The following is a 26,708-nucleotide window of genomic DNA, read 5'->3' as shown; positions in this document are numbered from 1 at the left end:
GATAACTATGTGAATGTTATGCTATAAACCCTAACATTTCAACCAGGATGATGTATAGTTCCAGAAGACAGAGTTTTCAAAGCTTTTGATAACGTGTCTGTCCTGTGTCCCTGTCTACCATTCCTCCCCCATTTCACAAGCACTTTTATTTTTCTAGGCACCTTGTGCTGGCCTCTAAATTTGCCCATAAAATGGAAATGCATTTGTGCATGAGTGACAGGAACATTTACACATGGGTGTGAAACCCCAGAAGTTGTTTTTTGAAATGTTGGCAATAAGCATTTGAACTAAATGCATTCTTTTTGTTTTTCACTTCTTCTTCCCCTCTCCCTATAGAGCTGATGGAGGTGTCAGTAATAATAGTTTTGTCATGCAGATGACTTCAGATTTAATTAATAAGAAAATAGAAAAACCTGCAAATGCAGACATGTCTAGTCTTGGTGCAGCTTTTCTAGCAGGCCTTGCTTCAGGTATGTTTCAGGTTTTGTTTTTCCCTTCAAAATGCTTATTTGTAAATATGGATAAAAAAAAAAAAAGGAAAAAATCCCGGCATCCAAGGTAAGTAGTGTTTATGTTTCTCTGTACAGTGCTTTGTACCCATGTACTTGTATTTGATGGACCAAGGAAATGGATGACAATGTCATTTGGTCATAAAACAAATCATGGACGTTGTATTTCTAACACAGTGTCCCAGTTTGCTGAGCAGGTGTCTGCTTGTTTAGTTTTACATAAATGGTGACAGCGAGTGTAATGTGAAAGGTATCTGCATATATGTCTGTAAGATTCATTTACATTCAGAAGGATATACTACTGGGGAAGAAAGAGGTGAACCCTGTCTTTGCCGCCTCCCTTTCTTGGCCCAGCCTTTCTGCATCCTTTCCCATATTTGCACCGTCTGGAGCGGTGCTCGGTGGGGATGGGTCACGTGACAAGGAAGCTGCCACGCTTACGCACAGCCGAGTCATTCCTGCTGAAGCTGTGTCCTGTCATCTCTGAACCGAGTCTTTATTCTTTAAGGTTTTTAAAGAAATAAACACAGTGGAAGTACAAAATAAATTAACAAGAAAAAAAAAGTCCAATTCTACTCACACGGAGTTGCTTTATATAATTAACCAAACTTAAGACTACAAACTGTCAATGGTTTTGCTTAATACCCACCTACAAAATATATTTCCATTAACTTCATTAAATTGCTTTGATATATAACACAATTGGAATATAAAAACTATATGCTCAGGTAAGACTTATTCAGCAATTAAAACTAAGAAAGCTGCAACCCTTGACAGACGAGAATGTCTCAATAACATAAATCTGAATATGTAATACTGGCTGTTTTCTGCCATTTATGCGATATTTAAGACAGTAGGAAAGCAACTAGTGCTAGGTCTCAGTTTCTGTGACCCTTCTTCATTGAGAGGGGCCTGCAGCTGAAAGCACAGTGTGGATGAAACCTAAAGGAACTTCAGTGTACCAGAGCTGTTCCTTGGAAACCATCCCAGTTAAGCAGATGTGCTGTTGTCAGGATTCCAAACAAGTGGATGCTATTGGAAAGGAGTTTCACAATCTTAAAAATATGCTTCCCTCTGAGAAAGTTGTTGGTTGAGTAAAGAAAAGCTGGCATGATTTCTTACTGTGTTTCTGCTTTGGATCTCTTGGAAATAAATTAAAAACTCAGAAATAACATATTTACAGTTGAGAATGAACTTTCTGTTTATAGGATTTTGGACTGACAAAGAACAACTGAAGAAGCTAAGGCAAATTGAAGCAGTTTTTGAGCCTGAGAAGGACTTAGAAGAATACAGACCTGCTATGGATACCTGGCTACAAGCAACAAAACACTCCCTGCACTGGTAGAAATTGGAATTTTAATGAAGGAAGAACTAAAATATTTTCATTTGTGTTTATAAAATCTTGACATTAACAGGACAGTAAAAACCATAACTGAAATTTGTGATGGTATATATATAAAGTATACAGTTGTTCAGTTACCCCCATGCTGCTAGATTACTTACCATGCCAGAATGAACCTTCATGTCATCCCTGTGGCAGCTGTAGTCCAGCTGCAGCATTTGTGTCCCTTCAGTGACCTCCTTTGGGTGGCCCAGCTGCTTGAATCCTACTGTGTACTAGAGATGGGGAGGTTTTTTTCTATGATAGGTTTTCTACTGACGAACTCTCCTCCCTTCGTATCTTTAAAATCTTTGGTATGTTAATCATCAAGGAAGGGTAAAAAGCACATATACTTCTCTAGGCATTTCTGAGAAATGTAAAATGATTGTTGGGAGGGGAGTCATGATGAACTTGATTGTGTACAAAGATACTTTCTTATGAGTAGCCTGTTACCACCTTTTGGTCAACTTTCTATGGAAGCTTCGACCCAGCTATCTGATGACATTTTTATGCACTAAATTGAAATGAAATACAAAAGTAAATAGGCTTTTAGTACTCCATTAAAAAAAGAAAACCCCAGGATTTTTGTAGCTGATGGCTTCTATCTAGCCTGTAGCTCAGTTTTTAAAAAAATTTATAAAGACCAAAAGCTGTATTATCTGGCATGGCTAGTACAAATACATTAGAAGTAGTTACAGGTATGCTATCTAACTTGTAAAAATCTGTAACATTAGTATTTTCAACCCTGTTGTTAAATCCTATCATTACTAGTTAAAAGAGGGTCAAAAATCTATTTTTGAAGCTATGAATTACTTCTATATTTTTTAAAGAAATAAATTACAATTAATGCGCAGTTAATTATTATTATTATTATTATGTATTTGTTTATCATTAATCTGAAGTAATAATTTTCTCAGGAGTATGTGTAAATCAGTTTCAAAGATGCAAAATTATTAAACATCTTCATTTCAGAATAATAGCAAATTCAAGCTGTGGGTGATAGTGTTCCACAGACACTGGAGACAGGAAATATCTATAGGTTTAACATTATTGAAGAGGATCAAAGGACTGTCATTCACTTTTTCTCTTGCTGAAACATGGAAGATCAAGTCATACACCATTACCTCAGTTTCTTTCAGTCATCTACCATGAGCTGGAGCATTGACTCTAGCTGTGGTGTTCTTCAAACTAGATCTTATTTGCCTGTCACCCTTAGCTTAACATAGTGTTTTTCTTACTCTTCTGTTACTTTCTGTCCTTCAACCTGTGCTACATCTTGGCATATTTTTTTCCTCTGGCTATTCTTCAAATTGCAGATACCATTCTCTCCTGAACCTGCTTTAATAGGAATCCTGAAGTCCACAACAGTTCTGTTTCCTGATTTCTAGTAATATAGCAGACTATACAATCTATATGGTTGATAGCTGTGTAGATACTTCTTCTTTTTTGGACTATAAAATATGGCTGTGCAGATGCCAAGACACTAATATAAAGTCCATTGATGAGGTTTCCTACATGGCAGCTCTTGCTGTAAGGTAAGAACACGTAGTTACAGGATATGTGGAACATTTTCTTTGCTTCAGCACCCATGTTCAGCTTGTGATTTTTCTCTGTCATCTCAATCTCACTGCTAAAGAAAATGCTAATTGGCAAGAAGGTTCTACTAGGCCAAACAGAAGAGCTTTCAGTCTGGCATTTTGAGCAGAAGTTTGTGCCTTAGTCGCTGGTATTCTACACTCTGTTCTCACTGACGGAGTTTAGTTTCATCAAGTCTGCCTAGGGGTAATGTCCACCTATTTCCCTCTTGATGAAGGCTCCTTAACTTAAGTTCACTTAATAGTTTTGTGGGTTTTCTGGGCTTGATTAGGGTTCCTGCAGTGTTCCCAGATGGAACTCTTAATGGGAGCTGAGTCTGACTGTTCAAATCGCTTCACTGAAGGTAAGTCAGCTAGCCACGTGCCTTATACAGCACCTTTACACAGTGCTGGTTTTCATCCTGGCCGTAGCACAGCTAGAAAGGTAGAAGATACCCAAGACATTATATAATCCTCTTGTTCTAGGTAGTGCCCTACAGGATCTGTTCTGGGTAACTACTACTGTCACTGTTCAATCTGAAGGAGGAAATTTAACCTGTTTTCCTTTCACTAGCCTCAAATCTACAGGAGAGAAACTTCACTGCAAATTAAGGATGCAGAAAGGCCTTACTGTATTCACCACTTGAGCCCTTTAAATGATCTATGAAGTTGAGCGTTCTCTTGTGGAGAGGTTGAAAGTAGTGAGTAAGTCTCTGAAACAAACAGCGTGTCTTGTAAGTCTACCAGGATGGAGCAGCCTTTGGAGGTTAGAGCTTCTGCCACAGCTTGTGACACAGAGTTGTCCAAAGGCTAAACAGACTAGTAGACATCTTCAAGAAATTTGGTTATTGATCCCTAAGCCTCTTTTGCTTACAGGAAAAATTGATTGTATCTTTCCAGGAAATTTTTAATGTGCTGAAGTGGTACCTGTTCATTGATAATGCATTTGAAATGAGCTTTAAGCAATTAGACACACTTTTACAGGCACTTTGCTGTCTCAATTTCTGCTACACAGAAGTGTGTTAAGACTGTTGTAGAACCTCACTCATACTAACATTTATTTAAAATAACAGCTTTTACTGCTGCTCTTTTTACTTGTATTTAGATTTTTGACTCGGGGGTGGTTTTCATCAGTTTGAAAAGTATATGCAATTTTACATTTGCTGTCAGCTGGGTTTCACAGTAAAGGTATTACAGAAATTATAAATAGTAACTAGTTTGTAATTTTATCATTTTAAGGGATACATCATGTTGAAACTGAATGTTTTATTTGGGATTGGGTAGTAATGCGCCTCATCAGGCATGTGAAGATTGGAAATTCAGTTGAGATGTGTTAATGATCTCTGGGCATCCTGCCTTCACAGATATACATGGTGCTGATGGTAGATAGTTTCATTGCAGTTTGGCAGTGTTTTATCATTCATAATGCCATATAGTCCTGTTACATGCGTGAGGACTACATGGCATGAAAAATCCCTCTCATGTTGGGGAGGGATCTCACTACTATTGGATTAATTATTGCATGTCAAGAAAAAGGGCAGATAAAGTAGTCTTCAGATAGTTGAAAATATGGAGCAGATGTTGTATGAGTGTTCTTACATAACTAAGAAAAAAATCATCAGCTATGTTTAAAACCTCACTGTAACGAACCTTGCCAAGATTTTTGAGTACTGTTTTCTTTTAAGCAGTGTTTTCTTCTGTCCTGTAACAGCTAATTTTATGTAAAATTAATTCAGTCGCTCTCATCTATTTTTGACAAGAGCATTTATACTTGCTTTCCTGTCAGAAGAAATTAAAAAAGGAAAATACTGAGTTGCTGTTTCAGCCTGCTAGTGTCTTGGTATAATCTCCTTGGTATAAAATCCTTCAAGTAGTCCCACTACTGCCAGGATTAGGGCACGCACAGAGGCTCACCAGTTGAACAGCAGCCTTGTGGAAAAAGGTAACAACCGTTTGCCAGTCAGTGGGCCATGGAATGGGCCGAAGGTGGTGGTGTGCTCTTAATGGTCTAAGCCAAAAAGTACAGACAAAGTTGTAATCCCTTCTCCAAACAAACAGGTATGTCAGTACTGCAGGTTGCGTCAGGGAATACAGTAGTGCTCTGACCCAGAAGTGGGGCAGCATTTTAGGGAGTGGGGGCAAGTCCAGCAGGAGAGAAGGGAGGCGGGGATATAGGTTATCACAGCAAGGGTTGTGGGCTGGCAAGAAAGCAATGAAACTAGCAAATGTTGAGAAGTACTGCATTGTGAAAGGGGTAAGGTGGGGGATCTGAAAGGGATCTGACTAGCCAGAGGGAGCAAGATGCCGTTGTAAGGCTGGGAGACCACTGACCCATTCTGCAGGGAGACATGAGAACTTACTGCCAGGCAGGTTTTACTATAAATAGCCACTAAACCCATGCCTTATCATGGTTAAAAAACCACTTCCAGGACTTTTTTCAGTGTAGACCTCATTCTGGGATTTCTGTAAATTCTGAAAGACTACATACTGATTTAGAATGTTACAGCTGTAGCATACTTCTCATACAAACTGATTGTTGTTTCACCAGCTTCAAACTCAGTAGTCATCTCATTCTGCAGTTTGCTGTTGAAAGCAAATGCAGACTACAGCAGTGTCTTGTCTTCAGTTTCTTTACTTTCCTTAATGGTTAAAATGCCTATTTTTCATGTTCATAACCAGTTATAGTATCTGACTTCATCGGTTTTCTTGCAGAAAAGTAAATAAGACAATGAACTAAAAAGAGGTATTTGAAGCATAAGTGTCTTAATTGAAGCTGGTTTGAGTTCAAGTGTTTGTTTAGCTCAGGTAACTGACTCAACAGTGCAGTGAACCAGCCAGCCTGGTTTGCTTCTGTTTTGCTTCCTTTTCCAAGGCAGTATGTGCCCCGTGTGCTTCCGTCAGGGCACGCTTCAGTTGCCTTTATGTTAGCTGTTGTGATTGTTGTACCTGTTAGAGGGGTCTCCAAGAGAATGCACAATAGTTTGTGGGGTTTTTAAATGCTTTTGTGAAAGTATCTTGCACAACCCTGCAAATATTGATAAAGGTGTTGTTGCATGTAATGGAAGTATTTTTATAGAGCATGAAAAGAAACTAAAACCACAAAGTCAGCAAATTCCTGAGCACATGCTAGATTTTCGGTTGTGAACTATCCCACTGAAGAGAATATACAGTTCTTGCAAATGTTTTCCTTAGTCCTTTCTTTAAGAACTCTATGTTAAAGGCTGAACACCTGGTTTTTGATGCTTCTTCCCTTTTTGGTAAAGGAGATAGGATCAGATATGTCTTTGTAGAGTGTTTAATGTCTGTAAAGCAAGAAAAACGTTTGGTATACTCTGCATATGGTCTAGAGGTTTTTAAAACAAAGTGTTTCTGCATGCATGTAAACCTTGTTTGGCTCAGCTTGCTCAGTGGCATTAAGGTGAATTTGTGTTATAGAAATTTGAAAAATGGGTTACTGCATGCCTTGGATGTGTGCCTAGCCATACAGGAGAAAGACTTTAAAATGTTGCTTCGTTGCTTTAAATGGAACTAGTGCCGATTTTGGTTTTTTATTCTCTGCAGTGTCTTCTATTCATGTTCTCTGTAAGAATACTTCAGCTCGCTTTGTTGAAACCAGTTTTTAAGAAAAGGTAAGGAAATGTTGAAAGCAAGTTAAAGGGTTAAGGGAAGGCCCTACACCTCCGGCTAGGCAGCAGTTTCCCGGGGCTGGACCCCGTGCCACCTGCTCTGCCGGCCCGGGCGGCGGGCAGAGGGGCGAGGCGGAGGCGCCCCAACTGCTCCCCCGTAACAGCAGCTCTTTGTTTGCCCGGAGCGCCTTTGTTTCACAGGAAGGAAGTTACGGAGCTGTTGCAGGGCACGTTAAAAGAGGAAACCGTGACCGAGGCGTGCCCAGCCCCGTCCTGGCCGCCGCCGCTGCCCCTCGGCTCGTCCCTGCGGCCGGGCGCCCCGGTGTTCGGTCACCTGGAGCGGCGGAACCCGCGGCGGGGCTGAACGTTGCATCCCCGGGACACAACCGCGGCAGTTCCTCTCCGATAAGCGGAACGGAGCCCGGCACGGCTCGTGTCGGAGACACTGCGGCGCCCTTCACTGCGTATAAACACAAACGCGTCTCCCTCCTCCCGCCCCGCAGCGCCCTGCCCCCGGCGGGCAGCGCCTGCCCCCGGGCGCCGGGGAGGGCGGGCGCGGTCGGCTCGACCTGTCAGCGCCGGCCAACCCGCGCTGGCGGGCCGGCCCCGGCTCCCAGCCCGCGCCGGGCGGGGGCCCTGCCGCGAGGTGGCGGCGGCGGATCGCGGCGGCCACGCCCTTCCGCCCCGCCCCCCCGCGCCGTCGGCCCGCGGATTGGCGGGTGGCGTGTGTACACACACGGGATCGAGCCAATAGCGCGGGGGGGACGCCTGACTTCACGCGGCGCGGCGGCCAATGGGCGCACCCGGTTGCCAGACGCCGCCAAGCTTGTGCGGGGGAGAAGGACCCGGGCAGAGCGCGGCGCGGCGGCGCGAGGCGGCGAGTGGGGCCGGGCGCCGGGGGGGTGGGCACGGGCGGCGGCGGCTGAGCTGGGGGCGCTGCGAGCGCTCGCGCCGCCACGCACCGGGGCTCGCGGCCTGGCCCTGGTGGGCTCCCGTCCGCGGGGCCGCCTCGCGAGCGGCGGGTGCGCGGCGCCGGCCCGGCCGAGAGGCGTCGTCGGCGCGCGGGGCCGGGCGGAGCGGCTGGCGGCCTGCCGCGGCGCCTGCCAGCGGACCGGCGCCCTCTCGTCGCCTCAGCGCCGCTGCCTAGGCCCGTCCCGCGCTGCCGCCTTCCCTCGCCGCTGCCGGGCCTGCGGGTGAGCGGGGAGCCGGGGGCGGGCGGGGGACGCGAGGTGGGGGTGCCGTGAGGGAGGGGCAGCGCCTTTCTTCCTGGCGGGCCGGGGCGCCGCTTCCCGCGGCGTTTAACGGCGGCCGCCCCCCCCCCCTTCCCCCACCCCGCGCCGTCTGGCGGCTCGGTCCCGTCGCCTTCCCCCCCCCCCACCCCCGCCGCGGGGCGGGCGGGGCGGCGTTGGGCGCCTCCCGCACCCCCGGAGGGAGGCGAGCCGGTGTCTGACACCTGCGGGCGGCCGCGGGGCGGCGGCGTGCCCGGCTGGCGGGTGACAGCCGCCCTGCGCGCCGCCGGGTCACCCTCTCCTCCATTGTGGGGAGCGCGCAGAGCGCGGCGGGCCTGGCCCGGCGCCGCGGCGAGTGTGCGCGGCCGCGGGGCGGCCCTGGCGGGCGGCCGCGGTGGGCAGGGGGCTGGCGGCGTCACCGGCCCCCGCCTTGAGGAGTTACAGTTCGGAAAGGGACCAGTGAAGCCTGTGGCCCTGCAAAGTATAGCCTGAACTTGATAGCGTGGTGGTTCTGACTCACGGAGAGGGTTAGTCCGACAGCAACAACAACAAAACTTAACTGAATGCCTCTTCCTGCACCCTTTGAGCTGCAGGCCTTCCCTGACTTTGAGCCGTAAAGCGTTTAACGGCAGAGGTGAATCCAGATATAAATACCGACTTTCGGTATTGAGAATACAAACAATAGCAGGAAAACACAGAGTAAGCAAACTGCCTTGAAATATGGAAGAAAACCGCATCCGAGAGCGTGCTCCCTTATTGAGTAAAGGGATGATGCTGAGCTAGGTATCGGAGCTTGTTCCATTTTCCTCTGTAGAAGGACTCTGGTTTTCACTTCCTCTGTAAATTTTTGAATTGACAAAGTGAATAGTTTAAATTGATATGATTTAGCATACAGTAAACATTTTTAGAAACTATTACTTGGTCAGTTTTAATAATTCGGAAATTAGTTCAATTATATTCATTACTTCATTAATACTTTTAACAGCTGATAGATTTTTTTATTTTCCCTACTATTACTGATGTAGCTTAATTATGCTGACATAGCAGCAAAATGTCACAGGTTGTGTGATGTAGCAAATTGCAACTTGATCTATCTTTGATTAAAAAATAATTTTATGCTAGTATACGTTGATGCTATTAGAAGAGAAATGAATAAATTTCTCTCAGTTTCTTTACCCTTCCCAAATTAACTTTAGATCATTTGATTATATAATATCTTATACAGAAAATGTACAATTTGTATACAGGGGGCAAAGACTCATGACAGATGACCCATGTTGCAGAACAAATGCAGAACTGTATTTCACAGCCCATCTTTGTGCCAATTCTGTGTGCATGCAAAGATGTTTTGTCCATAGTAAAGTACTGAAATTCAGGAACTTGTGTTCAAAATACCATATAGGGTGCTAACTGCAGCACTTTGAAGAAACATGAAAGAGTAAGAAGTTTGCATTATAGAAAAGTCTAGGCAGGAGAGGTGGTCATAAGAGGAAGAAAAGGATATGGTCTTTGAAAACTTGCTGGTTGTGAAGTGAGTCTAGTGCCTTCAGAAGAGGAAGGAGTAATGGGTCAAACGATTTAGTTCTATACTAAGGAAAAAATCTGAAAATTATTATTAGCAAGATTTGTCTCATGGGTGAGTTTCAGTGATCTTATTTGACCGTCAAATTATTGGGCTTTTTTTTAACCACTTCCTGTTTGTACAGAAATCGCTATTGTAACACACAAAAAAAGAAACTGTTTGAGTTGTACTGATATAATTAACTTTACAGAAAACATCCACCACTGGTAGGAATGCCCTTTATTGCTGCAGAGGGTTCTGGCTGGCAACCTCACTTTACACAGTGATGAGGTACTGTTTTCAATACAGCATCTTGACAGCAGCCATACAGTGTAAAGGGGACAGGCCAAACCATTCAGCTGGACAAAAGACACGGTGCTGTTTTGCAAGGAATGTCAATATTACAGGACAATTCTTTGTCTTCATCTGCTGTTGTATATGTTGGATGCTACTGTAGGGGCCTCTTTTGCATCTGGACATCCTTCCTGGACAGTTGTAAGCACCCTCACAGTGAAGATCTTTCAGTGGGTTTGTCTAAAAGTGTTGTTACAAGTTTAGCAAAATAATAGGAACTAAAATTCTAACTTTCCACCCCCTTCAAGAAGTTATGTTATTTGGATTAAGTGTGCAGAACACTCTGCCTACAGGAAAGCTTAGTACAAATCTCTAAAAGCAATAGAACAGCGGTCTGATATGGTTAGAGGAAGGGAAGCTGCAGCCCATACTGTGTAGATAGTGATATTTAAACTTCTGTGTTCTAATGTGGAGCAGAATGACTTATTTAGTTACAACTAGTCTAATTCACTTCTTGGATTTGCAGTTATTCTGATGTGCTACCTTAAAATAGTGTTCTTGGGATTGTCTTTAATAAGCAACAAATTCTTAAATTGTTTGCTTTTTCTATGTGCTTTTTGGTGTAATTATTAAGAATTTCTCCTCTACCTTTCCAATTACTTTCACAGGACATGGCTACTAATGAATCAACAGTGAATCTTAAAATAGGGAAAAGAAACTGTCCCGTCTGGTGCAGGGAAATACACTTGTGGAGTTCTTGTGTGCAAAGCCAAGAAGCCACTGGAATCAGACAGGTTTATAATAAAACTTAAAGTATTCAGTGGAAAACAATCTAAATGTCTTGGTGTGGTAATAGTACATATACTGTGTTAAAGCCAATACTATAAATGCCCGTTATGGGATCTGAAAAATTAGGTGTATGCTAGGAAATACTGTAAAAAAATGCAGGTGTGGTAGCGAGTGACAGTTTTATGACTGCTTCCTGGTTTGATTCTTCATGTGGGTTTTGTAACATCCGGTACTAGAGTGAAATTAATTCCTTTTTTTTTCCCCCTGTTACTTGATTCATAGACCACAGCTCTTCTGCAAGAAGGTGAGGCAGTAGTAAGTAATCTTATAGTTTCATTAAAGGAATATTCGTGCTACTTTGTCAGGTTTCCTATGTGCAGTGATAGTTTCCAGTAAAGGTCTTCACAGACTTTTAAGTTTGGTATTATACTTTGGAATGTTACTAGCATAAAAATCAGTCTAAGCAAATCAGACTGTATGCCCGTGCTAGGTCAGTTAGCAAGAATACTCTGTTACATGCTCATAATGTGTATACTGATAAATCCTAATACCTGCATTAGTAGAATCTGTAACAAAAGCATAGCTTTCTAGAATATCATATTTTTAGTGAAATATAGAATAGTAATTAAATGAATGTGAAAGATATTTGGAAATAACTTCTCCTAGGTCTAGCTAGTCAAATAGTACTGTTGAAGAAACTCTTTGCCTTTCAGAACAGTTTGCAAAATCTGCAGCCTACTGAAGCCACTTCTGAGAATATTTGTCTTTACTGAAACCTACAGAATTTTTCAGATATTTGTAGCACTAACTTGATAAAATAATACTTTAGCGAGCTCACATTTAGTATTGGCTGTCACAGTAGAGGCTGAAACTAAGCTGGAAAATGATTAGCGATTGCTTTTGTTAGCATGCTTGCTTGTGAACTGCAGCAATTTAGGTGCTGGCACAATTTCATCCTTTTTGACTTGGTGATAACGTTTAAAAGAGAGGTAGAAGACAACTCGATATTGTTAACTTCCCAGGTCACTTAAGCATGAATTGCAGAGAGGGGTCCTTCAGAAGTATCTCTGAATCTTTGTCATGGCACTGTGATCTTTCTGGTGTACAGCCGTTAAGATATTTGATAGACATGAACAGCCAAGTTTTTCACAAAGCTTCTAAACATGCTGTGGGTTAACATAGCTTCTAGAAAAAAATCATTCTATAAAGGTGATGTTCCTTTTCTTTTGATTGGTTTCACATTATTTCAAACAGTGAGACATGCCCTGTCACATTTTACACAGTGGTAAGAGGAAGCAGTGATGGTAGTTCAGATCATGTTTATATTCCTATAGACAGCTGATTCTTTCCTAAGAGTGAATGGAGTGCTTGTGTCTTGAACATTAAATTTTTGTTAACTTTTATAGATTGAAGTCCATTTGTGAATGTAATTTTGATTATACAGCTTGCTTTATTTTTTTTTCCTGTGGAAGTTAGGGCATACTCCTCTGTTTGGCAAGTCAGGTTTCTCCTGTTTCACCAGGTTCCTGTTGCTGCCAGGTTTGTCTCAGTTTGGGTGAGAATAGCAAATGGTTCAGTTCCGTCTTACAACCTCTTTAGTTCTTTTGATCAACAGAGTCCCTTACTAACCTCTGTCAGGTGACTGTATCATCTGCCAGGGTACATGAAAAGGTTACTCTGATAGGAACTCATAATCCATTTCCCCATGGTAGGTACTAGCAGGTGTGTTCTGCATGAATAAGTGACCATTTTCATTCACTGTTTTGTTACTGGGAATTTCAGCCCAGGATGTAATTGGAAGAAATCAAGAAAAATAAGGTCGTGTGTTCAGAATGAAATTGCCAGGTTGCTACAGGTCCACACTGTCTTTAAGGCTATGAACTTTCAGTAAAGTCATATAGATGAAGTCTTCAACTTGGTAGCAGCTATTATATTTGTGGCAATTAAAGTTTTAAAGCAAATATATCAGTATTTGCTTATTAAGGCTTGTGAACGCCACTGCATTAACATATTAAACGTTACTTGTGGACTGCAGTGGTCATCCAAGTATCAAACCTTTTTCATATGAGCAGTAGTTGTAATTAGCAGAATAACTACAGCTGAACTGTAATAGAAATTACAGTGATAATACAACTGATAATTATGAATGAGATTAGGAACCACAAGTGAAAGCGTGGTTATGTCCCCAGAGTGAAATCAAAAACCTTTGTGTGCATGGGCTTTCCATTTATTGTAAGGAAGGAGTTAGTTAGGTAACATTTCCCTTCATTATAAACCTGACCTGAGACTTGAAAATCTTGAAAAGCATATTTCCGTTCTCTTAAATGTGCAATCCAATTGTCATAAGGTTCAGTTTATTTAAAATTCAACTTAAAATTGAAAATACATTTACACAGTTTTTTAAAATCAATAACTTTGTACATACAACTGATAAAATTTTAAGCTTTGTATTGATTCTGTATAACAGCAGGCTTCTGCTGGCTGTCAAAAGCAAATTATTCATCCTGCTTCTTGCTGTATAAAAAATTGGGAAAGCTATGATCTGAAGACAAAACATCCTGCTTCTTCCTAATGGATTTTTGAAGGATGCACACACTCCAGTGAACTGTACAGAAGTGTGGAGTAGTCTTCATACAAACAAACCATATCCAGCCTTTTGTCACATTTTAACCCATAAGTAAATTTTCAGGAGATCATAAATGCCCTTCCCCCCCCAAAACAGTCATGATGATATTCTGCAAACCAGACTGAACTGATTAGACAGTTTGCTAAATTTGAAGGGTTAGTCTGGTCCTGTGCACAGGCTGGGATGTTCATCTGAGCTGTCAATGAGTTGCAGCATATGAAGAATTTTCTTCTTCCCCATTTCAGCCCCATTGTTACTATTCTGACAGTATTAGAACTAAATTGGCTCACTGAGCCAGGTAGAAATGGGAGTTGTTGAGAGCACGTAGCATAGGGAAGGAATGGAAAGTGGAAGTAGGGAAAAGTGGCAGATCCCTTTTAGCAATGATAGCAGAGGTAGCATCTTACATAAGTGCAACTTGTTTCATGGAATTGAACCCTTCAGGTAATTTTGTGTGCTGTAATCAGTATTTGAGAGGTCATGCATCACCAGAAACATCCCTTTTTAGCTTTGTACTGAATTATAACTAAAAAAGTATGAAATTTTTTTAACCTTTACCCTTCAGAGAATACTGTCATAATTTTCAATCTATGCAAGAGTAGAGTTAATAATGGCTTTAAACTAGAACAAAGCTTCTAGCAAATTATAAGGAAAATGTAGGAAATAGTGACTAAGTCTCTTTTCATCATCAAGTTCTTTATCCCTATATAACTTGGGTGATCTTTAATTAAATGCAAATGTAAAATTATCTTCAGTTCACTGGATGTTAAGATCCTTCCAGCTGCAGGGTGTAAACAAAAGTGTATCTCAACAGGATGGTTAAACTTCCATGTATTTGTCAATGTACCAATAACTCTGGAGATTTTTAAATCTCAAAATTCATTACAAGACCAGATTAATATCTAGAGCATTCTCTAATTTATCATATAGTACGTGAGCTGGTGGTATCAAGAAGCTTGTTTGAAGTCTCAGTAGTCAAAAAGATGCTCTTTTCAGCTGAGCTTAGTTGAAAGAGGAGCTATCTCTTATCAGCAATCCACAAATACTTTACAGTCATTCATATAGATACTAATTTTTTTTCAAATGTCAATCCGTTGCTAAAATGAAATTTCTTAAGGCAAAAGTACATTTGTGAAAAGGCAGTGTGTTCTTTACTCTGAAATGTAGTTGTACCTGCCTCTTTTCACTGAAGCAGTAGGCTCTCAAAGTTTTGCTCTGTATGGTAGTCAACTATGGAAAAAACCCTGGGCTAGAAACCTAATTAGAGAACAAAAGATGAGCTTAAAGAATAGATTATCTATTTGAAAGAGCTGCAGCTAAATTTCTGTTAATTCCACGTGTATCTGTGCACATCTCTGCTGATAAAAGTTGTTCATAAAACTCAAACAGAAATTTTAGATTGCATTACTTTTTTAAGTGCTGCGTGAATGTTATCCAGTGTTCTGATGTCAAGCCCTACGTACTTTATCTGGAATGACAGTAAGCTGGTTTGGGGAATTAAAAGAGCCTTCAAAGGTTCAAGTACTCAGGAATTATTCTATATGTTTAATGTAACGTCCTACTTATTTGAACAATAACAGACATCCTTCACTTCATTGATTTTGAAATAAGCAGTGAGTGCTGCTACTGTTCTTAGACATACAGTTTACTGCTGGTACTGCCATGACTTTGGGCATGCCTAAGAAACTGAGTCCCTTGAGGGAAGCAGTATCTAGTTGCAGGTCAATGGGATTTGGGTCTCAGCACTGTCAGAACTGGACATGCAGCAGAACTTGAGGCTCAGAAGTGCAGTTAAGTGAATGGAGACTTTGGGCACTTCATCTAGGGAAGAGTTTGATTACAGCTTTGGATTTTACTCCTGTGTTGTGTGTTCTTGTCACTTGTACATCCACTCAGACCTGTTTTTATCCCTGGGATTCAAGATATTCCATAGCCTCCATCAACGGTCCTTTTGCTACTTGGGTTATAATACATAAAACAGCGAGAGTAAATATAACAAGTAGTGGGACTAACAGGGATGTAGCATTTGATATCAAACTCAAGAGTATTGAAAGGGAGCCACTTCATTTGTTCCTCGATAGATGCTGAATGAGGTTCTTAAAGGGACATTTCCCCGATACCCTTTCAGCAGACCACACTAAATATTGGTTGATGGTTACATAGCTTGACTACTACAGTTTATACTAATTGAACTTGCACGTAGGCCTTGCCTGTTTTTCCAGGTTCGTTGTACTGTGCAAACTTGAGTCATGACTACTGCTGTTGTCAGGAGGTGTCAGTTAATTTGTTCTGATGATACATTGGCATTTTGCTCAATCACTGCAACCTAGGGGAACCTGGTCAATTGTTCCTTCTGTTTTCTTGAGTGTCAGCTGGTTCCGCCAAAACTACAAGATGAAATCTTCACTTTCAGATTATGTTCAAGTGGTTATATCTTCTGTTTGCATCTTGGTTTAAAGCAGTCATGCTCATTTCAGTTTTGTGTGATGTAGTAGTGAAAACTTCTGTACTTTAGATTCATAAGTTGCAGTCTTTACATCACGAAAAAACAATTTGATTAAGTGATGAAACTTTTAAACTCACTACTCTTGTCAAGTTGTTTTGTTAAAAACTGTTCATATCATTTAGCAGTCAAGTCACAGATTTCCTTTGTTCAGTCTCAAATCACCTTGCCTGTTATCTAGTAGGGCCTTTTTTGAAGGCATACAGTTGTTCACCATAAAAGCTGGAAAAATTTAATACCTGCAAAACCATCATGCCCATCCTGGTGGGAGTTCTTTTCAAATATCTCCTAAGAGCTACTTTCTAATTTATTTAAAAAATAAAAATTACTGGGTGATAACTGAAGATGGTGAATTATTTCCCAGTCTGTGTGTTCGACTTGTTGAATACACCCCTTGGTTGGCTTTTTGAAGTTCTTCATTAAGTGACAAGCTGTATGTTATATGGACACGGATATTCCTGTCTTTTGCAGTTTGTAGGCCAAGTTTCTTTCTTGTACATGTAAATAAAGGATAAAACTAGACTAAGTCATCTGAAGAGGACTTAGGGTGGGAGGAAGTTGACAAATCAATGGAATCTTTTTAAATTTGATAACAAAGTTTTATTTCTCTTTCTTGCGGTATGAAGAAATTAATCTGACTAGTACATACAAGTATTTTTGCTAAAAGTGGTCCATTTTTATATCAATGGCTTCAAAAAGGAGCTAGGTATTGAAAGGTGGTTTTTAGGAACAAAATGGGGAAACACTTCCTGGGAGCAGGTGGATTTCTGATAAGTACTTTGTAACTTTGAAATTTTACTGGTCTGAAAACTGAGACACAGTGAAGCAACATATGTGTAACAGGTGGTCTAATCCATGTAGATGCTGTGCATAAATTAGTGGTTTAAAACTGAGCTTGTACTGATTAATAAGGAATCTTTTTGTTACTGCTGTCTTCTGAAATCAGCCTTGTAGGACTGCAGCTTGAAAGCTAGTACTATGGAGACGGCTGTGAAGAATAGAAACTAATTTCTAGTGGAAAGGCTGACATTATACAGGTTTCTTTTTCTTGAAACTGATGACACTTTCTTTCCTCTTGGCTGACCCAGTTACTTGGCATAATTTTCACTTTGCAATACTCTTGATGAAATAAATGGAAAAAACACTCTTTGGTGATGCTTTAAATCATTCTAGTATACTAAAATATCTCTACAGTTTTTTCTGTGTTCCATGAAGACTTTTTATTGTAACAATTTAGGTAACTGTCCAATAGTTGTCTTAATTCGTAGATGTTTAATACTGATGTAATACTTACATAAATGACGCTTCCTGTTGTGAAGTGGAAGTGCCTGCTGGGACTGGGGAGAATCTTTGTGTGGTGCTGGTCTATGTGAAGGTGTGAAACGTGAAGTACTGATAAGAATTTGAGAAAAGAAAACCAGGATAAGTTTGGTAAAGCTTAATTTTCAGAGGTAGAAAACAGACTGTTATGGTAATGGGCTTTATTCTTTTCTGCTATTAGGTTTTAGCCAGTATGTGTATCCTAAAGGGAAAATTTAAAAATTAGACTTTGGACCATAGAAAATAAACCGATGAAGGAATATAATATTTTCTGCAGATAACTCTGTTTTGTATTGTTTCTTGTACTAGGATACAGCTTCAGTATCACTGAAACTTCAGAATAGATCTGGCTTTTAACTTGTAACGAGAATAGGCACAGATAAACTCTTGTACTGTTTTGTTGTAACTAGAGCTTGATTATCTGGGCTTTTGTAAATCTAATGCCCAAACTGGCTTTCTAATGTCATTGGCATAACTGATTAGGCAACATATGTTCTAGGAGAAACAACTCAAAGTTGAGAAAAAGTCAGACTGTCAAAAGTCAGACAGTTCGTTTGGCTCACTGTACTGTATGATACTTGACCAAAAGGCAAAACTGTGGGAGTGGATTATGAAGCAAGGTTTAAATTATGAAGGAACAACCTTAGTTCAAATAAAGCAATCTTTGTGTCTCATGTGCTTTGGGCTCTAAACCTGCCTTTATGCAGCTTCATTTCAGTAGAAACCAGCTAAAGAACAAAAAGGTTGAGTTTTATGTTTCTGTGTGGTGCAAGCTGTCAAACAGCAATTGGGAATGAAGAGAATCTCCATTTTGAGGCCATCTGTGTGGGTTCTTTTGTCTGAACCTGACAAGAGGTCATAGCAGATGGTGGGGTCACAAAGTCTGGCTTCTCGAGCTTGACAAAATGTGTTCATAAACCTGGAAGAACACCAACTGTTCGTACTGGCTGAAGAGCATTGTGGCGAAGGACTGTAATAGTTTATGGACAATACCTTCTGGATCACTAAGCTTGACAGCAAATAACTTGTCAAAGATGAAACTAGTTTGCTTATGTGTAAATGGATTAAAGCTGCTTAGCAAATGTCTCCTTAACTATGTTTTATTTGAGTAAATTACTTGTAAATCCTCTTAAAGCAAGAGAGGGAGGTCAGACTGCATCATGAATTTTGGCCAGAGCTCTGGATGATGTATTCAGAGAGTTTGTGTGGAAGGAGGAGGAAGGTAAAAAAAAAAAAAATGCACGTAGATTATAATTTTCAGACACAATGCAAGGATTCGGTATTTGCTCTTTGCCATGAGCACTTCATGGCTTTTCTGTGGCTCTTTGGGTTTCAGGATTGCTACACAGATCCAGTAGCCCCTTTCCCCAGGGTGTGAATAGATTATCTATAGTGTTCTTTCTGAAGACAGAGAAAAACTTATTACTTTCTTGGATGTTTTATTGTGAAACTAAAACAAGTTTTCATGGGAGAATGTCTTAGTAGACAGAATTGTGTGGTGATCACATGCTGAAGTAACTGCTTAATTATGGCTGCCATAAATTGAGGCACTAAGGAAAATAAATACAACTCATTCAACAGGAAATGGAGAGCACCTCTAAGTTGAATAAAATGTTTTTCCATTAACTCTAATAACAGTTTAATTGATACGATGTCTGAATAAACCAGAAAAGAAATCTATAGAAACATCTGGAATTTAAAATTCTTCTGATTTGTTCAAAACCACTAATGCAGTGGTGGTTACCAGAGTTCCCCATTAGCTGCAGACACTACTGAAACAATTTTTGGCACTTTTCTAGAAGGGAGGTGAAGACGCTGGCCATTCTCAAAATTTGCATAGGTTAAAATACAGAGGAAATAGCATGGATTGCACCTTGCTTTTGTAGCTGGTGAGTTCTGCTGTAAATAGTTGTGACTCATATTTGTAACTAGTTCAGGAATCTTCCAGAAGATTTTGCTAAATTGATTCCACACTTGAAAGTGTGAACAGTTCACCCTCTCTTATACATCAAAGGAAATTCAGATGTCTTTTGTAGTCCATTTTTTAACAGCAAGTAATATTTATAAAGTACTTCTGAAGTACTTAAAGGCTTTGTCAAGTTAATTCTGTCTTTAAAATCGTTTGTGCTGCCAGCATTGATTTGTAACTGTTCTGTTTTCTGTAAGACTTCTGAAAACTTTGGTTTTAAAAAAGAAGTCATTTTATTTTGGGGTATACCAAAATGTTTGTCTTCTCCTGGAATTCTAATACTATCATTCTAGTTGAATAGGGTTAATAAAAAGACTGAAAATATTAAAAAGATTGTTTTGAATCAGAATTATTTTTCCTAAAAATGCTTAATGTTTGCTATGTATGTATGTTTCATAGTATTTCCTACTTTTTATCAAGATCTTTGGATGTCTGTAGCAATGGAATTAGAAACTTTCTCTGCTGTTGGATGCTAAAGACACAGTGGAGAGAATTAATTAACTTTCAGGTTTTAGTCAATCTGAATTAGATGCAAATGATTACATGGTTTTAGTTACAGGACTTTAGTAATGGTATGACATGCTTTGTTAGCACATTAACATAGTTAGTCCTCTATGTAAGTTGAGCCTTTATATATAAGATTACATCTCTGTCTATTCCCAGCAATGTACATTTCTAGTATCTGTGCAAAACCTGACTATTGTGGTGACTGATTTTATCAAAAAGTAAAGAAAAAAGTCTGTCCTCTGGAGATGCAGAGTTTCAGCTAAAGGGGTAAATGAAAATATATATTAACTAAGATATTTTATTAACTTTTTTTACAGGATGTTTGTTTTAAAGATTCTGTGAAGATGAAAAGGGATATCTTATGGTTTTACGGAATATAAAGCAACATTGTCTGACATGACGGCAAAAAATGTAAGTATAATTCTACAATGTGTATTACTTTTTATATTGGCGGGCTACCAGTCATTTCTGGCTTTCAGAATTTGAAGGTCTTTGTGATTGATTTCCGATATCAAACACTAAGACCTTCAAATTCAAAAGATCTTGTTCAATTTTTGTATGCCACAAATGTGTGCCCCATCATTTTCTGCAGTATTCTGATAAATTTAAACTGTTTAGAGCCTCTTTAAAGATGTGGCGTTTACTCAGCTATAGGTCAGGTTGATAACTGGGGCAATGCTTTATGCTGTTTTCTTATTGATCCTTAGGGGTCCCTCTCATCTTTAGATACTCTCTGATTATATGATGTCCTCTAACATTGCTTGAAGCTTAAGCACTTTGTTGAAGCATCTCACCCTTGCATCGGACTAAAATCCTACTTAATTCAAATCTCAAAACTCAAAAAAGAACAGACAGACGGCATATTTCTTTACTAATGTTGGTACACTCTTGGTTTCTAGAAGACTGAGGGCCTTCCTATTTCTTCATCTGCCCTGCTAACAAGCCTGTAGCATGGTGTCTAGGGGCTCCATATTTGACTCCCCTATCCTGAGTTCTGAGGAAGCTTATTAAATGTCTAACATCCAGCCCTTAAGTTTCTGCCTGATGAGCTGTGCTTCCTGAGGTACACAAATTGTATAGAGAACAGTTTGGATTAAGCTTGTGTCAGTGAGTTCAGTATGACTTTGGGCCCTGGGCAGTTTACCTGTTGACTGTCTTTGATAGGGCATCCTGCCATCTAATTAAGTCTGAACAGCTTTAGGAACCAATATGACTAAGATAGTACAATACAAGTGCAGGTAACCCTAGGATGGCTCTCTGCTCAGTAACTGCAAAAGCCTTTGTGTATATTTGATTAGATTGATGCCAAGGACATAGTTTGGTTACATGAATTCTCAAGCCTTGGAAATTTCTTTTTTTGTTGGCTTTATTAATAGTTTAATTTGTTGTGTAATTCCAGGTAAGGCTTTCAGATGTCTTATGTCTGACTGATTCAAGCTGACCAAGCCAGAAAATAAATTGATGTGTATATGCAAAGGCCTTTGACTTACTTATTTCATAGGCCATATTCAACTATAGTATAAATAGGTAATTCTACTGATGTATGTGGAACAGCTGCACAAATCCACATCATTTGTGGTTTTGACCTTTTGTTCAATGCAGTCAAAGGATAAATACCAATGCAAATAAAATCCATGGAGTGTTGTATGATAGCATCATAGAGTGACGTAGGTTGGAAGGGATCTCAGGTCGCCACCTACTTTGCGTAAAGCTCTTTGACACCTGAATTCAGAACCCAGTTGCTTTGTGCTTTGTTCAGGGCTGCTCAGGGCTTGGGTTTTGAAAACCTCTGAGGACAGACACACCATCCAGTCTGGGCAACCTACTCTTGTGCTGAATATAGAAATATGTTGTTTTTGTTTAACACAAGGCTATAGTTATTTTATAGAACAAATATTTTATTGGTATGTGTATGTTTTGGAATTTTGTATGTTAAGCTATGCAAACCTAGTTATTTAGCTAATGCTTATCGGTTTATTTTAAAAAAGACAGTTACTGTGGCACAGATGAAAGTAGAACTCAGTTTTCATGTTTAAGTATACACGTTCAATGGATTTGCAAAAAGTAAGAGTGTAAAAACAGGGGTGTCATATGCTTTCTGTCCTTATTTGTAGCACTTCTTCAGGATTTCTCAACCTTAGTTACTCAGAACTGCACACTCAGACTGACAGTGTCAGCTCTAGTGTTTTCTATTGATGTCAGAAGGCCCAAGAATGCTTCTGAATTTGCAGAGTTCCAGGGTTAAGCATATGTCTATGGCTTTTTGCAGTTTGAAATCTATTTCAAATGTAAGGTTAGTGTTTGTTACACTGTCCGAAATATTTTCATGATTTGCAGAGTGAGTTGAAGGAGAGAGCTGCTCTGCAGAAGTCTTTCCATCTTTTTTTTTCTTTCTATTGAAACATCAAGGAAAAGGTACTTTAAAGTACTAGAATTTGGACATCTTCTGGGAGGCTCTTAAAGGGCACGTATCTTTCATCAGGCATGTATTCATCAGGAAGCTCTCACCTCTGTGTTCTGAAATCACTACCCCTCAACTGGGACGCAGTAGTCTCAGGATGTTTGTGCTCCTAATGTATTGCAAGAACAAAGTGCAGTGAGCTTAGGCTAAAATGTCTTTGCATCTCACATGAATAAGCTGTGTTGAGTGAGCACCCTTGTCTCCATGGAAGCTTACTTGTCAAGCATACGGAAAAAAGTTTCCATAGGTTGAATGTGTATGTAAGATGAATATCATTCCCCATCACTGTTTTTGCTTGCTAACTTTCTGAGTACATGATGGGAGAATTTTCAAGACTGGGCTCACTGCTCACTCTCTAAATGCAGGACACTTTCTAGTATCTGCTTCTGGAACATTGCTTATGCGTAATTTGACCTTCCTTAGAAAACAAATCTGAGCAAAACAGCTATGAATAATAAAATGTTAAATAAAAGTTATGGATTCTCTCAGAGATTAGATGTTTACATGCATACATACGTACATATTGTACCCTGATGTAATTTAAATGGCTGTTTCGTTAATTGTTTATAGCAGGGATTCTCAAGCTTTCCTTCACCACATACCCCCTTTAAATACCTTTTGTGGCCACAGCCCACTAAGACTTAATTCAAGATTTAAAGCACTAGACTGCAATAATTATTTATTTCGATTTTCTCATGAAGGATCTTCAAATTGGGAGAGAAGAGGAAAGAAATTAATCTGTTAATCCACACACTCCTATTATAATATCTTTATTGCAATGATTCCATATGAATTTAAAATAATAGCATCAACATTCTTCTTGCCCAAATGGCCCATGTAAAGGTATTTTAATGTGCTAATTCCAAATTTGATGCCAATTTTTACATTAAAATTTGATAAATTTTTTACAATTATTCTCACATCCCCTCTTGTTTGTCTGTGTTCAGTCACTGTATATTTTTGTTTACGGGTCCAGGGCCACCACTTGGAGGAACAGACTTCAGCCCCATTGTGGCCCTAAAGAGGACAGTTGGGTTAAGAAAATGTCTTTTAAGATAAAAACCGCCAAGTTAAAGTGGGTCCCACCAGCCATACTAACACTGAATATCCTAGCGTGTCAGGGCAGGTTGAGAACCACTGGCTTATATCATAAAATGAATTTTTCTTTCCTGTTTTGTACTTTCATTCCCACCTGTCCTTCAGGTAAGAAGTCACCAAAACTTTATTGAGAAATGGGGAAAAAATGAGCACATACTCATGGTAAACTTATTTTTAGGACAGCGGATTATTTGAATAAGACTGTTAGTTTTGATTGTCTGATCTGAATTTATATCCATGTGCTTGTAAAGTTATTTGTCACTGCTTCTCAGGGGGTGGTTGTCTTGTCATAACTGAGGTTAGTTAAATGGCTGTAATAGTTCTCCTTTCACATGTCAATATGGAAAAAGACTAGTTAGTTTACCTGCTGAAGTTGGTCAGGAGGGCCTTAAACAAGCCTTAACACCTGTCTTACACAGGAAACTTCAAAAACAATATAAAGGACACTAGCTGTTCGGCACTGATAGTCCATGCAGGTTTCTTTCAGTTTACGGTGAGAGTGCCCTTTTTAGGTCCTGCCTGAGTTGTTTCTGTCAGTGATACTACTACAGTTTGTCTGCAGATGAGTCTGGTGGGGCTTATGGCCAGTTAATGGATTTACAACTTCTACATGCTGTAGTCTGGATTAATTCTAGGAGAGAGAGAACAAAAGCTTTTCAGGTTAATGGGAAAGTTAATTTCTGTAAGGAAAGGGAAGGATTGCAGGCAGAGACTTGCTACCTGAACTGCATGTCAAGCAGTGGAAAAGGCCGATAAGCTACAAGAGCAGCTTGTGACAGTTTGCCCCATCCAAGACTCTGATTGTGATCTTTTTTTTTTCCCCCTTGCCCCATTTGGAGACTTTTTAGTCACCTACTATGAAAGGTGGGAAAAAAAAAAAAACCTTGATGAAAATATTCAGTAGGATGCAAAGGCCTGCCAAGTCCTTGCTTCATCTTACTTAATGGCTGAATTCATCTTGCTGCAGATGGACAGAAATAGGAGTACAGGTCCTGCCGTACTCAGTAATCCAGACGCTCTGGGGCAGCGTTACAAAGCAGAAATTTGCAAGCCATACAGAAAGTAATAAATGATACCTATGTAAGCACTGCTGATTTCAGTTTAGGAGTGGTTAAATGACAAGACTCCCAGAAGCAGTGGGTGGTACGGTGTCCAGATAACAACATGGTCTGGAACCTCTCTGACATTGAAATGGAATACTATAAAGTTCTTGTTCTGCTGCAGTATTGTAATACTGCATCATTCTTTGCTTTTTTCTGAGGACTTAGGTATGATAATTCTTCTGTAAGAGAAACAAATTCCTTTAGATCTGCCACACTTCTCATTTAAGTTCTCATGAAATTCAAGTTTGTTTTCAAGCTCTTCTAAACTTAGATGCAAAGATTATAAAATTGAGAAGGGCTCCTGTTGATTGGATGCTCTTTATAAACATGTTACTAGGACCATCATCATGAAAATACATATTTCTATGCAAACTAAAATTCTGCTGTAGTTTTGTATCATCTGGATCACTGAAGTACAAGATAACACCGAAAAAAGAACTCAAGTAATCTGTTGCATCTCCTTAAATATTGAATTAGTTAAATAATCAAAATGTTTCAGAGACTTAAATGTAAATCTTTGAATATTCATAGCAGGTGAAGAGTCATCCTGGGCTGACAGTGCATATGTATATCTTCTTTAGTGTTTAATTGAAGCACCAATATGAATCAACAGGGAAATGTACAGTTGTAAATCTGGAGAGGAAGGTTCAATTGTGAACAAAGTGCAGTGCTGTCTTTGAAGATTGATATTCTTTTTTTTTTCTTGGAACGAGTTATGGCCCTTATATCTAACACTTGATACTTATCCCTGTGGCTCCCCTGTTCTCTGAATTTAAGTTTTCTCCTATTTGTATTGTATTTCTTGCAGAGGAAAAGTCCTAGGGAGAAGCTGATACTATCATTTTTGGTGCAAAGGCAGCAGTAGTATGATGGAAGATTGCTGGCTCTTCATTTCAGCTTTGCAGTTGTAATGCCCTTTCAGTGCTGTATGCTATGCAATTTACTAACCCCTCCAACTTCTATTTTAAACATCTCGAGAAGACATTTTCAGTGTGAGGAATCATGGTGACCTCTTACCACATGGGCTTTCCTTGCTGCCCAAGCACCCAGAGGGAAGAATACTAGAATGCTGCTGTTTTCCCTATGGACCTGCTACCAAAACGTGACAGGAGATGTTTTGCGTTTGTTTTCATGTCTTGCTACTCTTTCCCCTGCTCAAATCCAGGCATTCCTGATTTCATCCTCTCCGGCCCTGCTGCATTGCCTCTGCACCGCTGCCACCTGGTGGGAGACAAAAGGGAAACGGAGAGGAAAAAATGAGACAGACTTGCTGTTTCAAAAGCCACTTTGGGTGATATCATAGTCTGCAACAACCAAAGCACTTGGTTGCCCACTGGAAGTAGTATATGACTGTTCAGTTGGGTGTGACAGAAAAGAGCAAATCTGATACAGACAACGTTTGAGATAAAGGGATGAACTATACTGAGCATCTCAAGAGCTTGTTTACAGAAGCATGTAACTTAGGTCATTTAGGAAGTATTTTACAATCAGGGTAGTGCAGTAACAGTTAATGTTCAGATGCTGCTCCTGATGGTGAAAAAATCTTAAAGGAAGGAGTTTCAAAAGAGTCTGTCACAGTGCTTTGTGCAGATTTTCCCCTTCAAAACTTACTTGCGAATAGACGTTCTCTAGAGGAACTGAATGATCAAATGCTTGTAGTAAGTATTTTTTGTTCTTGTGTAGTTTATTTTGGTGATATGTTACTACTGTTTAATCTGCCTGCAATTAAACAATTCTCTTATTTGGTATTAAAATTCTACAAGCGGCCCTAGCGTATGTTCTATTACTACTACATACATCTGTAAAATAAAGGAAAAATTTGATCCTTGATTGTATGATTTGTGTTTCTTAACTTGGATACCTGAACCCTTTGTCCCAATTATTTACAGAAGTACTCACATTTTATATTTTAAAAAGAGAGTTTGTAGTATTTAGTTGAATTGTCTACTGTTCCAACAGAGTGCAATCCCTCAGCACTTATCACAGTTCTATCTTGGAGGCAAAACAAAATGCTTTGTTGAACAGAGGTTACTAAGGTGATGCAGACATAATGCTCTGAAACTGCAGAATGCCTTACCATTACCTGCTGTTGCTGGGCCTGTCCCTTGTTAGCTGAGGGACTTTCCATCTCTTCCCTCTGTCGTCCAGGAACAGTGAT

General features: G+C 40.0%; 2 protein-coding genes across 6 annotated transcripts in view; both read left to right on the top strand.

Moving 5' to 3' along the window:
* GK5 (glycerol kinase 5) overlaps positions 1 to 5,247 on the top strand; it is a 30,291-nt gene extending 25,044 nt beyond the window's left edge. For 3 of the 4 annotated variants that reach the window (XM_074912205.1, XM_074912206.1, XM_074912204.1), the window contains 2 exons: positions 337 to 470; positions 1,718 to 5,247. In XM_074912205.1, the coding sequence (XP_074768306.1) occupies positions 337 to 470; positions 1,718 to 1,854 (271 nt within the window). In that variant the 3' untranslated portion in view covers positions 1,855 to 5,247. Of the gene's footprint in view, positions 1 to 336; positions 471 to 1,717 lie in introns of those variants that run through there. The other variant, XM_074912207.1, reaches the window with a different exon arrangement.
* Positions 5,248 to 8,159: 2,912 nt separating this feature from the next.
* Positions 8,160 to 26,708, top strand: part of TFDP2 (transcription factor Dp-2) — a 62,669-nt gene continuing 44,120 nt past the window's right edge. For both annotated transcript variants that reach the window (XM_074911932.1, XM_074911931.1), the window contains exons 1-2: positions 8,160 to 8,283; positions 20,206 to 20,299. In XM_074911932.1, the coding sequence (XP_074768033.1) occupies positions 20,285 to 20,299 (15 nt within the window). In that variant the 5' untranslated portion in view covers positions 8,160 to 8,283; positions 20,206 to 20,284. The remainder of the gene's footprint in view (positions 8,284 to 20,205; positions 20,300 to 26,708) is intronic.

Source organism: Athene noctua, chromosome 8 (genome assembly GCF_965140245.1).
Source record: "Athene noctua chromosome 8, bAthNoc1.hap1.1, whole genome shotgun sequence".
Taxonomy (NCBI): domain Eukaryota; kingdom Metazoa; phylum Chordata; class Aves; order Strigiformes; family Strigidae; genus Athene; species Athene noctua.
This window is presented reverse-complemented; position numbering and strand designations above follow the sequence as displayed.